This window comes from Prunus mume, linkage group LG3, assembly GCF_029339155.1.
Source record: "Prunus mume cultivar Tortuosa linkage group LG3, ASM2933915v1, whole genome shotgun sequence".
In the NCBI taxonomy this organism is placed as follows: Eukaryota; Viridiplantae; Streptophyta; class Magnoliopsida; order Rosales; family Rosaceae; genus Prunus; species Prunus mume.
The window spans coordinates 15,409,057-15,424,023 of record NC_142700.1 but is presented as its reverse complement, the minus strand read 5'-3'; the positions used below and the strand labels follow the sequence as shown (position 1 = coordinate 15,424,023).

Here is a 14,967-nt window from a genome sequence, read left to right as displayed (position 1 = left end):
GTCGGGTTTAAGTCCATATTGTATCATTCAGTTGTTGTATTTTAACATTTCTACTTTTCTTTTTTTATTGTTAACAACAGGGAAAAAAAACGAAAAAGCTTGTCAAAAAACAAAAAAAGGAAACATGTCAAAAAACAAGCTTTCTTCAATCAATCAAAAAATTTGTAGTGTATGTTTTCACCCACTCAAAACAAACAAAAAACGTTCATGTCTTCTTCTTCCTCTTCTATTTTCTCAAATTGAAACATTAAAACTTTTATGAATTGGATTTATGATTGCCATTGCATGCTAATAGATGATGAATTTTAGTTAATAAAAAAAGTTATAAGTATTACGTCATGGTTATAAATATTTTCATATTACATTACGTGAGGACTCTCATTTAAATTTTGCATAGGGCCCTCAAAATCTCATGGTCGACCCTGCTCTCTATGCCCCTACAATACAAACTTTTATGAGCTGGACCAAAATACATGAGTTCCTCCGTATACATGTGTTACGTACGCATAGCCCAATCCACTTTTTAACTCCATAGCCTAAAAGCCAAACCTCTTTTTTACGAGTAATTTTTGTATGCTCTGAGTACACCATTCATGCGACATGCAGAAATATTCTCCAATACACTTGTATTAGATGGTACACGAGTCAACTTGTGTACATAGAAGAAACTATGATACAATTAGAATTCTAGCAACACAAAGACACTACCAGAACCACCGCAAACACAATTATTAATCTACAATCTAACATATGGATAACTACAATACTAACAGAAAACAAAAAGGAAAAAAACAAAATCACTGTAAAAAATATAAAACAATAAAATTACGTTAACTAATTTTTCTGTATAGGTTTGCCATCAAAATTCATTGCAGAAACTACATTGCTCTGTTTATAATTCTGCTATATGCTACCGAAGACAAAAGAAAACAACCAAATGTAGATATAAATGAAGTGTCATTTTCTGGGCAAGACACGTGCAAGAATATTAGTCATTTTGCTATCGATAATAGTTGTTAAAGTTGGTTATTATAGGCACAAATTCTAGTAATTCAGTATGCCCTAAAGTCAAAAATATGAAATGTAATCTTAAGTGTTAAGTTGTATTCTAGCTATAATAGGACATGTAATGTATTTCCCAAGCTCAAGGGTATTAGACTAGGTTAAATTGTTATCTAGTTGTCTCCTTTGGTTTCAACATAATCAAGGGATGCCAAAGGTAAATTTTGCATTACATTCGTTAGAATGCATTAGGTTATGACTAATCAACTTGTATGTGTTTGACTAGTCATCTTTTGTGCAACATGAGGTCTGCTAGCTCATTTGCATTTCCAGTTGGGTCCTAAAGAATTTTGTCTTATTTTTTGATACTATTTTGGGTAAATGGAACCTTTATTCTTTGAGGTAATCGTCACTTCAGGAAAGGTGTTTTTGAGAGGATGTGAGTTTTTCCTCCTTTGGAGCGATTTCTTCATCTTTTCATGGAGCAACCAGTAGTCAATTATCCTTCTCTAATTACTTACTGATTAAGTCATAACTAGTATATATCTCATTATTAACTTATTTTAATCATCAGGTGGGACATTTCAGCTATGGACCAACTGCCAGAGTATATGAAAGTCTGTTATGGAGCAATGTTGGATGTATACACTGAATTCAAAGATATGCTTGGAAAAGAGGGAAATTTATATGGAGTTTCACTAAAACACTCAAAATGGAGGTTGAAATTATAAAAAAATCCAACACCCAAAACACTTTGTAAACATACCAAAAATCCATTATTACACACACTCAAAACTCATTTATAAACACACCCAAAAAGTTGACTTTGTGGTTGATTTTGGGTGTGTTTCTATGTTTAAATAGTGCTTGAGTTTTTTTATAAATACATGTCTAGGATTGTGTTTATTTATAAATTTGTAAAATTTATACCGCATCCACTATGCGAGAGAAACAGTAAGCCTCATTAATATTTTTTAGATTTTACAGAGTTGCAAGACCATAAATTAGTATTCTAGTTAATTTCCAAGTTTATATATGCACAAATAGTAGTTGATATCTTACATTTCTTTGGGTCGGGCTTCACCCCTATCTAGACAGGTTTGAGTGCGTGCCTGACTCGGTCCGATCAAAAATTTATTTATTTTAAAAAAGGCCAGGGAATATAAGTTTTATTAAAAAAAAAAAAATTTGATTGGCAATAATTGAAGACGACAAACAGTATCCAACTTGTGACCCTGCTAATGAGTTCGCAACTTTTTACGGTATCCAACCATTGACCTTTTTTTTTTTTAATGGAGTTCACGGTTTGCAACATAGAAAATGTATATTATTTATGTTTTTAGGGTAAAATTGAAACCACAAAACAATTAAAATAGGGCTAACATCATTTTACCTTCTGAAAGTTTGGAGTCATTCTTGAAATGGAGTGAAGATTGATACGAACATGGAGATATATATATATATATATGTTTTTGTTTTTATTTTAATATCTAGCAAAAAAATTTAAATTCTTTTTAAATATTATTTCTTAATATTTAATTACATCTAAGTTAAAAAGTGGACCGTGTTTTTTTCACGTCATCATTTAGCAGAATTGAAATTTGGTTGGAGGAGGTCTCATATTCAACTTAATAATTGAAATTTGGAAACCCGCGAGCCTCCTTAGCTGTAGAATTGGTTAGTCTGTTTACAAATTAGTTAGATTGTTATTTATACAGCTAAGCATTTAGTTTAGACTTAATTATTATGAATATAAACAATAATTTAAACTATAAGATATATTGCATAAACCACATTCATCTTAGGCATACAAGTAAATCAGCTTCAATAATTAATTAGACTTAATTATTTTGACTACATGCAAATATTCTACCCTGCGGTTTTGAATGTTCTCAATGAAATTGAGGGGGAGATGATGAAGGAAGAGCATCATTGCACATGTACAGCTTAATTTAAATTTCACTTTTTCGAATTAATTAACACATGCAAATATTCTCTGCCTTTTGGTTATTCATTAATTGGTGAGAGGAAATGTTTAAGCCAATCAACCCATCAAATGTTATTTTATTCTACTATTTTATACTTACGACACCTCATCAACTCATACATAGCAGCCCTTGATACATTAAAAAAAAAAAGATTAAACAAATAAAAACTGCCAGAGTATATGAAAGTCTGTTATGGAGCAATGTTGGATATATACACTGAATTCGAAGAAAAGCTTGGAAAAGAGGGAACTTTATCCAACCTTGAAGTAAATAATGAAGACGACAAACGGTATCTAACCTTGTGATCCATAATAAATAATGACCAAGTACAGAAATAAATAATGTATAAAAAATTACAGGCAGACCAAACATAAGGAAAACATAAAATATAAAAAACATATAGCATAAGGAAAACATAAAATATGAAAAGAAGGAGAGGCCAAGAGTGGCTTCGACAGAATCACAAACACATTTTCAAAAGCGGCTTCGACACCAAATTTACCTGAGTCCAAACAACTAGGGATTTCGCACCTGTTAAAATTCACAAGATACTGATTAATTAATCTGGAAACTGAAACTCATGATGTAGGGATTCGTAAATCAATCGTCAATATACACAAGATCGTTCTGCTTTCCAATTTTCAAACCTTCCAAAAGTTATCAAATTATAACATGCAGATCAAATTACAAAAAGAAGAGGAGAAAAGCAGCAACTATACCTTTCGCCTTTGAGCTGAGACCAATTAACTGGCCATAGTTGTAGGTGGACATTAAGTGTCACAATTATCCCTGGACGGGCAATTGGTCAGCTGACCATGAGTCGTGAACCTCTGAGTTCTTCAAGAGTGGTAGATGAAGATTTTGAATGTTATAACACTGATAATATCATAGGAGCTGAGGGATATTTTCTATTTTTCAAGGAGTTTGGGGCGTTGAGAGAGAGAGAGTGTGGGTCGGGATAGGTGAGTTGAGGTTTTTTCTCTAAATTCTTAGAAGTCATTTTACAGAAAGGTAAATTTGTTTTTAAAATTTTGAATATAAGATGGGTTAGAAAATAAGATATGGGTGAAAATAGCAGCACTCGTTTAGTAATCTTGAAGCACCACTCAAATAAGTTAATAACACTTTTAACATCATGCCTTTTTTGGATATTATACACTAACACAATAATTCTACATAAAAGTTTACCAGACAGTTGGCAGTGTTGTTTATACTCACACATGAGTTTCACTACACTCAACTGCTTTATTTCAAAGTTGGTTATTCTCAAGATAAATAACTTTTTGAAGTACACCAATACTAAACTGACACTACAGCTAACTCAAGGCCATTAGGTCATATTATTCAAACAGAGAATATATAAAGCACACCAGTTCTTTCTCATAATCCAACTCATGGGTTCATACTGGTACGGATCAATCAAATACGAAGCGATGCAATCGTTCATCACTTTTCCACCATGTGTGTATGCATCATATTTTTTGTAGAGGAGATCCACCACTCTTGTTAAATTAACAATACGTTCAAAGGATAGGCATCGGCATAGAAGTTGGTCTAAGGAACTCCTCGTTGATATCTTTCCACGAATCCACAATTTGTTTGTTGAAGACATCAATTATCTCTTGCTCATCTGAGACCCCATATTGCTTCATGTAACAATCAATAGAACAAGCAACATGGCCCCTCTCTTTTTCAAACTGCAATAATGGAATCCAGAATCCCAAAAAAGAATATAAATGATGAAATAGTTATGAATTGAGAGACCTATATTATGTAACAGTTAGAGCACAATTTAGTACGTAGTTTCTGTGTACCTTACTCGAAACGATGTCATCCATGAGCCTAACAATGATATTGGAAGCTCTAAGAATTTTAGGGTCATTGAACAACCACTCAAAGGACTCCTTGGTTACAATATCTCCCATGCCAACTAAAGATGTAGTTGAAAGTGCGAAGCTAGCAGCAGAAGTTGCAGCAACACGCATATATTCCTCCATGCTTGGGATGCATCCTTCGTGGAACCATTTGGCCTCATCAAAGTAAGCTTTGGCAGTAGTTTTCAACTGCATATGTGGGACAAAAATACTATGTAAATTAATTAAAATAGTGAAAATTAATAAGCGGTGTGTTGCTTTAATTCATTAACATACAGCTTCTTTTGCATAGTGAGCTCGGTATGCTCTTCCTTCCTTCACCATCTCCTCCTCAATTTCATTGAAAACATTCAAAAGCGCATGGAAGAATATTTGCATGTAGTCTGGCAGTCCATCCATGCAATTGGCATGCCATCTGTAAATTGCATACACCATATTCATTTGAAGCATATAAAATATAAACAAAACAATTTTTTTAAGTAAATAATTTCAAACCTTTGATGAATTGCTTCGGTAAAGATCTCAAGTTCTTCAAATGTACCGAATGCATCATAGATATCATCCATTACAGAAATCAGGGCAATAATTTTTGTGAGAAATTTTCTTCCAACAAGGTATTGGGGCTCAAAATAGACCCCCAAAATCCAGCAGTATAACTCCACAATTCTGTTTCTTGCAAAAGGCAGCTTCCTTCCAAAGTCTAGTTCTTTCCACCACCTAATTGACGGCATTAATTAGTGAGTTACTAACTTAATTACAGTCGGTGTTCGTAATTAATCTCACATAATTAAAAGATAACCTACCTAATAATCTCACTGAGCTCTTGTTTGTGCAAAGACTGAACAAGATTGAAATCTGACTTGGCAAGTTTTAATAGAGCTTCATTATGTGAAGCTTCATCTTGGTAGATGGACATGAACCGATGGGCGCATAACCTCTGAGACTCTTCGAGCGGTCTCTCTAGGGCTTGAGTTATTTGTTCTGCTAGTTGATAGCTTACATGGGTTGTTGCCGACTCCAGATGTTTTGTCGTGAAAACAAGAGCCTCTTCTAGTATATCTTCGCCATGCACCCTCAGATGCGATGCTTCATAAAAGCTTAGCATTCCCGGCACATCAGCGATTAAGCTTTCCTTGAAGCCTCCATTCTTGCTTTCTTTGAACTTGTTGAATATTCCTGCTCGATTGTAGCAAATGGACACATAACACATAGATATTAAGAAATAATTTTGTCCAAATTCAATCTCTTTACATTAATTTCTCTAATAACTCACTGCACGAAACATTATGTCCATGTTGTCTTAGAAGCCGAAACCAAGGAAATTGTATGGGTCACCATCACCATCATCATCATGGAAATGATTTGCAGCATATATATGTTCCAGTGCTTCTTCTATTTCCTTTTCAAAGTGGTAGGCCATGCCGAGGCGCTGGATTGCATCAATTAGTTTCATCTGATTTGAAAAATCATCTCCACTGGTTGTGAACACTTCCCTCCTCACTGCTAGTTTCAGTTCTTCAACTTCTTGTTGCTTATGGGCATAATTTATCTGTACGTTAATTGAGCAAAATACAAGTCAAATTTCTTTTGAAACAAATAAAGAAACATGCGCATTTAGTTATTGAAACAATTTGTATGATATATAAATTACAGTGTCTTCTGAATCATAATTCATAAACTGATCCCCCAAAATGCTCGGGTGGTAATTTGCTGTCTGTCGAACAATTTGATCAGCCTTAGAATTTTGTGATTGAGCTGAACCAGCTTCTAGAGCCATGATTTGTAGTTGTGCAAAACTGTCAGATCTTTTTACCTCTGCAAGTATTTATGGAAAAAATTGATCAGCCTTAACATTTAATGCATGATAGGCTTGGGAAACACTTACTTGTGTGGAGAATATTATTGTGGCGCTATCTCGAGCCAATTCTCCAAAAATTGCATTTCGATAACATTTAATACCGTTCCATTATGTTGTATGACAACTATTAAACTGGTTACATACCTGTCTACAAGTTGTGTTTGGCTGCATACTGTATGAGAGAAACCAGTTTGGTTTATATATAGTGGCATCTAAAAGAGATCAAAGTATACATGACCGCTTAACTTGGATAAAGAAATATGCATAAAACAACATAGAGATTGATTATTATTGGTGAGTTGCAGGTTAGGCAAGCTACTACTTTCCTTGGGCTGACGCATGCACTGCAGGTTAGGCAAGCTACTACGTACTTTCCCTGGGCTCAAGCATGCGCTGCAGTCTAGACAAGTTGCTTATTTCCCTGGGCTCAAGGCAAGCTACTACGTACTTTCCTTGTGGCGAATCCAGGATTCAAAAGTCAGATAGGCTAAACTTACCTTAAAAATCGTGGTGCAGGTGAATTTTATTGATAAAAATAAAAAGATACACCTAGTTAGGGGGGACGTAATGAGCCTTACCCTCAAATATGCATATCCATACATAAATAAAAGTTTAACAAAAAAAACAAGAAGTAAATGCAATGCAACACAAAAACTAAACTATTTTAATCTAAAATTGTACCCTTCGAGGCTTAGAAATCTTAAATTCTTCAATTATCTCTTCATTATCGATACTATTAGCAAACTCTCTTTCAATGTGGAGAATCATGCAATCAGCAAGGAATTCATCAGCTATGGTGCTTCGGAGTCTATTCTTAATAATTCTCATACATGAAAAAGCTCGTTCCGTTGTTGCTATAGAAACAGGAAGAGTCAACACCAACTGAATCAATCTATAAAGCAAATGGTAGTTTTCTGCCAAAGTTGTTTCCACCAATGGTAGCATTCTAGAAGATGATGACCCATCATTCTTTTTCTTAAAAAAAGAGAACAAATTCTTTGTTTTCTTGGGGTTTTGATTGTGATCCGACATAATAAAAGATAACCTATTTAATCAAATATCCCAACAAAAAATCAAACAATTTCTCATAATAGCATCAATGAATTTAGTCAAACATTAACATACCAACAACAAATCAAACATGTCAACAATGCCAACATCAAGTCAAACATCTCAACAAAATTCTTAAAATCAAAGACCTAATTAATTTCAACAAAATCCCCAAATTTTATTTCATTCCTAATTAAACCCTAGAAACTCAATTTCAAATTAAAATTAAAACTAAGATGCATACATTTATTTTAAGAATAACCCAATAGAAGAAGATAATTAAAGAGAAGAGATTAAGAAGAATACTTGTTTCCTTGTATATGAGAAGAGAAGAGAAGAGGTGTCCGTGTCCCACGATTGCACCACGACTGCAAGAACTTGCGTTGAAGAAGCTCTCCGACTACATGCAGGTGCACTGCTGCCACAGTATATTTGGCTGCTTAAGTTATATTCTTTCTTTTATTAAGTTTGATTGGGCCATTCATAACATGGGCCAGATTGGTTAGTTATTATTATTATTTTTCTTCAGTTTTTTAAGTTTGAGGTGGGCTTGTGCTGTGGGTTTTATATGGATTGGGTAGGCAAGAGTGTATACCAACACATGGAATGGATATCAATTACATAGCTTATATATAGGTTTTTTTAGTAAAATATTTTTGGGTGGTGGTAGCCTACCCTGCCTTAAACTTAAGATCCGCCTTGTGCTCATGCATGCGTTGCATTTAGGCAAAATTGCTTATTTCCTTATGGAAGCCTAGGTTAGGCAAGCTACTACGTAATGCTCTACCTACTCGTACTTTCCTTGGGTTCATGCATGCCCGTGAGTTAGGCAAGCTAATACTTTCCTGGGCTCATGCATACCTTTGCAGTCTAGGCACCAGCTTGCTTATTCCTTGGGCTCATTCCGGGTTAGACAAGCTACTACGTACTTTCCTTGGGCTCATGCATGCGCTGCAGGTTAGGCAAGCTAATACTTTCGGGCTCATGCATGCGCTGCAGTCTAGGCAAGCTGCTTATTTCCTTGGGCTTAGGTTAGGCAAGCTACTACGTAGTTTCATTGGGCTCATGCATGCGCTGCTGGTTAGGCAAGCTACTACTTTCCTTGGGCTCATGCATGCGCTATAGTTTAGGCAAGCTGCTTATTCCCTTGGGCTTAGGTTAGGCAAGCTACTCCGTACTTTCCTACCTACTATATACTTTCCTTGGGCTCGCATGCGCGGCAGGTTGAGGCAAGCTAATACTTTCCTTGGGCTCATGCGTGCGCTGCAATTTAGGCAAGCTGCTTATTTCCTTGGGCTCATGCATTAGCTGCATAATTAATGCGATCTAACATTTCCCTTATCGGTTATTTATTGTAATGAATCTTCCAAGCTAGAACACAGGTGGGCACAAAACACAGGTTACCAAAAAATCGGACTCGATGTCAAGTCAAGCAAATGGGAATGCATTATTGAGTTTTGTCCCATATTGAAATGTTAACAAGCAACACCATCTTTCAACTTTTCAACAGAAACATGCATTTAGTTATTGAAAAAGTTTGTATGATATATAAATTACAATGTCTTTTGAATAATAATTCATAAACTGATCCACCCAAATGCTCGGGTGGTAATTTGCTGTTCGTCGAACAATTTGATCGGCCTTAGAATTTTTTGATTGAGCTGTTGAGCCAGCTTTAGAGCCATGATTTGTAGTTGTGTAAAAATGTAAGATCCTTTTACGTCTGCTAGTATGGAAAAATTTGATCAGCTTTAACATTTAATGCATATGATAGGCTTGGGAAAAACTTACTTGTATGGAGAATATTATTGTGGTGCTATCTCGAGCCAATTCTCCAAAAATTGCATTTCGATAACATTTAATACCGTTCAATTCCATTGTATGAGAGAAACCAGTTTGGTTTAATACCTTGGATGCATTAACATATAATACTCAAATCATGTCATAAAATTATGTAATTGTGCATTTTAGTCCCTTTTAATTATCTATATATATAAAGCAAAAGGTAAATAATGGAAAAACATTCAAAATACCAGAAAATGCTCTTGGTTAATGTAAATATTAATAATTGAAATTATTAATTAAATGAGGATAATATGGTAAATTCACACTTTTTCATATTAAAAAATTAAAATTTAAAAGAAAAAATCAGATAATAGATCCTTTTTTATGGAATATAACTAACCATTATATTTTTTAATTCTAAAATAAATTTAAATTTTTTTTTAAAAAGCCTCTTAAGCGCGGAAGCGCGTCGAAGAGTAGTATCCTTTAAATAAATAGATAAAAGATAAAGTGAGAGTTTATTAGAAAATCCTTTCTTGGGAAACCAAACAATGGACATTTCAACAACTGGATCGTCAGTGAGACCATAAGCGATTCCACATTTTTCTTAATAGATACATATATATATATACACAAATACATATTTATATCAATACCATTATTTCAAATTTTGATTACCAAATAATAGCGTAAGATATGATAATTTCTTATTTGTTGTGAATAAACGATATCTAATTCAAATACACCAATACTATATGAGCCCGAATATGGAATAGCAACAACTTTAAGAGGATATACTCTGCGCGCGAATCCAATAGATCGTCATGTCTAAGTCCTCCCCTCTTGTGCCATCGGGCAGCGCCCAGTCGAACTTGTGCTAAATTTGCCAAAGCAATCTCTTGACAGCCGTGGCTAATCTGAATTCCTGAGCAACCTTTTATGCCACCCCAAATGGAATGTAGTACAAGTAATTGCCTTTATAATCTATGGCACTATCCAAGAACCTTTATGGCTCAAACTCCTTTGGTTTGTTGTATGACTTGGGATCTCTTCCAATTGCCATGCATTCACTATAACTTGTGTTTATCATAATCAACGATCATATCCAACATCAAAACGACTGGCATCATAAAGCGGATACGCTTTCTCCGTGAGTGAAATACCCTAAAGGGACACAGGACAAATCCCTGAAAAGACTAATGTCATCACTTTCCGACATTCCAAAGGAAGACAATCTTCCCAAGCGGCGCCACTGCAGCTCTGCTGCCGACTAATCTCGGACTCGTGTCACTACCACAGACTTGCACAATGTCCCACATCGAAACTTTATGCAGACTCTCATTTCACTTCCCTATAAATAGGGGTGCCCGAGTAAAAAGGATAACTATTTTCCTACTTTTATTATACTCTGCCAAAATTACATATAGCTTGATGTAACACCCCGCCCAAATTTATCCCATGTTTTAATTAATTTGAGTGAAATTAAGAAGAATTTACCCATGGGATAGGGGTATTTTAGTCATTTTCTTATTCGAAAGGAATTTAGGAATTGTGGTTGTACCGTTCGCGTAGAGCATGGTGAGATGAGTCCGTGGACACGTAGGTGGGCCTCGAATCGGAGTTGTAACGAGAGAGGTTACGATCGAATGAAGCTGTGGCACGGTCGTAAATATTTGAAAAATGGATTTTTGATAAAAAGAGCAGGCACCCCCTCGTCTCTCTCTCTCTCTCTCCCGTGTGCCCTCTCTCTCTCTCACGGCGACGACAGCGTCGCCCTCCTCGCTCCTTCGCAACTCACGACCACGGCCACCCGTATCTGGAGCGAGCAGACGGTGCCAAAAGGATCGGATCAACCACAGTGTGTCGCGGCCCTTCCCGGCGGCCGCGCGGCTGTACACCGCCGAAAAGGTGATTTCGAGGCGGTTCTGCTGCTCGATTTTCACGGCCGTTTCGTGTCGTCCGTCCACCATTTCCGAAGCGATCGGTATGGATCTTGAACCTCTCGAGCTGTTCTTGCTGCTTGTTGTGTTAGATTTGAGAGATTTCTGCGTTTTGGAGATCGATTAAGGGATGGAAGTTTGGCCGGTTTGCGGCCTCTGATTCAGCCACTTTCGGTGGGTTTTTGGGTACGTCCCAGGAACAAAAGTGACTTCAAATTAGGTGTATTACCTGGGTAGGAGTCTTGGCTCTTGATTTGGAAGTTTTCTGTGATGCGATATCGCTTTGGACACTCACACGCCCGCGCGCTGTGGTGGCGCGTGGGCCTTATGAGTTGAGGCATTTTTGTCCCATTGGCGATCTCCTCGATGTCCGCGGCGCGCCGGTGTGCTTGGATATCATTTGGGTACCGTTAGAGTCCCGGACGGATCTCGCATATCAGCGTATTTTCCGGGTTCGCTAGTTTGGACCGTTGGATGGTCCTGAAGTTATAATATGTTGATCTACGTATTACCTGGATCGTGTATGATTGGCCGGATCGTCAAAGCGAGTCCCGACAATACTCCGGAAATGCCAACCCTAGGGTTAGGGGTTTTAATAACGTCGATCCTGCGATCGTGAGCGATCCGACCGTCCGATCTGGACCAAACTTGCAGAACATGTGTCCTAGAGCCTATAGAACCTATAGGAACTTTTGGAGGTTGTGGGCCCCGTGTAGCCCGTTTGACCTAGGTTGTGGTGTAGACTTCAGAGATAGTCTTACCTTTCTTTGAGGGTTAGAATGACCTTAGTGACAAGTCTTCCGAGATGTATTACCGAGGGTTAGTTCGGACCTTAGTTGAGTTAAAGGGATATAAATTGATCAATTTAAATGGGGGAGTTTATGGAATGCTTTATTAGTTGAGGTTTATATAGGATTAGAAATTGTATATTGTATATTTAATTGTGTGGATGTATAAAGGTATATAAAGAGGATCAATGTTAGTTTACTGGTGCTTCGCGCCTTGCGTACCTATTGTGATTTTGTTGAGGCCTTTAAACCCGTGTGGCTTTGGTGAGAATGTAGCCAGGCCCAATGCGGAGGTCACAGCGCGTCTTTGGATTAAGCCGCGTGTTGACCCCATCGTGGCCGGGTGCGTGCCGACGTATGAGAGGAGATATGATTGTGTGCGGGCTGGTGAGGCCTGGCGCAGGCAAAGGGAATCGCACGCAGCGTCTTTGGATTAGGTGGCGTGTTGACAGACCCCATACGTGGCAGAATGTGCGTCCCGACATATGAGGGATATGATTGTGTGCGCGGGCTGGTGAGAATGTAGCGGGCCCGATGTTGAGTCGCCGCGGCGTCTTTGGATTAGCGGCGTGTTGCGCGGACCACGTGGCGGGTGCGTCCCGACATATGAGGGGAGATATGATTGTGTGCGGGCTGGTGAGAATGTAGCCAGCCCGGTGTTGAGAGTCACGCGTGTCTGGATTAGCCGGCGTGTTGACAGACCCTCGTGGCGGTTGTGTCTCACGGCGTATGAGGAGATATGATTGTGATGCGGGTTGGTGAGAATGTGCGGACCTAGTGTTGAGTCGTACAGCGTCTTTGGATTAGCGCCGCATGTTGCGGACCATACGTGGCGGGTGTCGTCTGGCGTATGAGGGAAGGATATGATTGTGTTTGGTGTGTTGTGATGGATAAATCCTAGAATGTATGAATTTGTATGGCTGTAATGGTTTATTGATATTAGGAGGCCAGGATTGATACGAAAGAGCGACGTGTGGCTTGAGTCCCTTAGTAATCGTAGCGGCTGAAGATTACTAGGTATAGCAGATTAGACTCCACTTGGTGGTCTTATTGAGATTGGTTGGACCTCGTTGTTGGTCGAACTAGGTTGAATTGAGCTTGCTTGTCCTGTGGACCGTGAGTGAGTGAAGGTGTGCATAAATAGATTTTGAATTTATTATATGCATGTTTGATGCATTAAGTTATTTTAAAAACATTGTGGGCAGTTACTGCTAGAATCATTTGAAGGCGGAGGCCATTTGTATAAATGCATGAGATTATATTGTCGTCGGCGGTTGGGTTATAAAATGTGTTTTATGTAGGTGAAAATTTTGGGAAATGTTCAATTCACGAGGACACTCTTGCCGAAATTTAGTGAGAAAGTCTAATCGTGTATAATCTTCTACAGTGGCGAGGACATAGTCTTAAGGGGAGTGAACTGGCGTGGGTGTGATGCGGGGTCTACGCCCTCGGGTTCCGAGGAAAATTAGGCGGGTCATCGGTGACTTAAGCATTGGAGAGCCTGCGAGGAGGCACCACCTGCAGTGTGGCTTGAGCGACTGCGCTCTTCCTCCTTGTCTACTGAAGTTCTTCTAACTCGAAGAGTCCTCACCTTCTTCCCTTCAGACGAGATCTTACCCTTCTCTAAGTTGACCCTCCCAAAAGAGCATTAATAGTTTGGCGCCGTCTGAAAATTGACTTCTAGGGATGTAAGCGCGAGTGATGGCGATTTTGGCGCTAACCTCAGCGTTGATTTGGCAAGCATGCAAGGGTTCTTTTGCTGACTTTTTGGAGATTATGTTTCATACTTTACTGTCAGAAAGTGATTTGGAACGCAGTTTGTGTGCTATTGTTGGAGAGTTTGGAAGCTTCACAATCTTAGATGTGCTCTAAGGAAAGGAAGTTGGTGGGCTTAATGAGGTTGTTAAATGGACCATGGAATTTTGGGAAGCGAGTTCAAAATTCATAATGCTTGCACAAAACCAGCAAGGGTGCCATATTGTATTATGTTGATTAAACGCTTCTTCGTTTTTGTTATTGAGGCTTGTGATGGAGCTCTTAGAAAAGGAAGGAATTTGTAATAGTAGGGGTTGAGTGGTGTCTTAAGGATTACGAGGGTAACTTTATTTGGGAGTCTGCAAATAAGGGTCCAGCAGATTTGGATGTTTAGCTACTTGAATTTGTTGCTATACACATGGGTTTGATGAAGGATTCCGAGTTGGGACTATCTTGTTTCTTGGTAGCATCAGGTCTACGCATAAGTGGTGGCTTTCTTGGAGAGTGACGGTGAGCTATAAGTAATTTGGAAATATTGTGGGCGACACTAGAAGGTTGATGGTGCAGTTGTGTGTTGGTGATGTTCGTTTTCAGCCGTGATTGGGAAATTAGGTAGCCCATGCTATAGCGCTTGAGATTTGGATTGCAGAACAACATCCGTCTTTTAGGATGTTTAGCTTCCGACTGACTAGTATCAATGTTGGTAACAGTACATAGGGTGGGTAGTTTTATTTGTCTTATTGCTTTCAGGATGTTGTGATACTCTTTTTCCTTGACCCAATTCCTACATTTGGGGTTTTATGATAAGGTTTTAACAAGCCCATTTTCTTTTGTTTGCAATTGGACCTTCATGGTTGGAATGAATGTTTCTTACTATTTGATAATTGCTATAAAAAAAAAAAAAACAACAACAACAACTCTCAGTAC

The 14,967-nt window shown here is 37.9% G+C and overlaps 1 protein-coding gene across 1 annotated transcript in view; it reads right to left on the bottom strand.

Moving 5' to 3' along the window:
- Positions 1-4,139: 4,139 nt before the first annotated feature.
- LOC148918854 ((-)-alpha-pinene synthase-like) overlaps positions 4,140-14,967 on the bottom strand; it is a 40,530-nt gene continuing 29,702 nt past the window's right edge. The window contains exons 3-6 of the mRNA XM_089048721.1: positions 5,360-5,581; positions 5,141-5,279; positions 4,805-5,053; positions 4,140-4,687 (exon numbers count right to left, since the gene is read on the bottom strand). Coding sequence (XP_088904847.1) covers positions 4,514-4,687; positions 4,805-5,053; positions 5,141-5,279; positions 5,360-5,581 — 784 coding nt within the window. The 3' untranslated portion in view covers positions 4,140-4,513. The remainder of the gene's footprint in view (positions 4,688-4,804; positions 5,054-5,140; positions 5,280-5,359; positions 5,582-14,967) is intronic.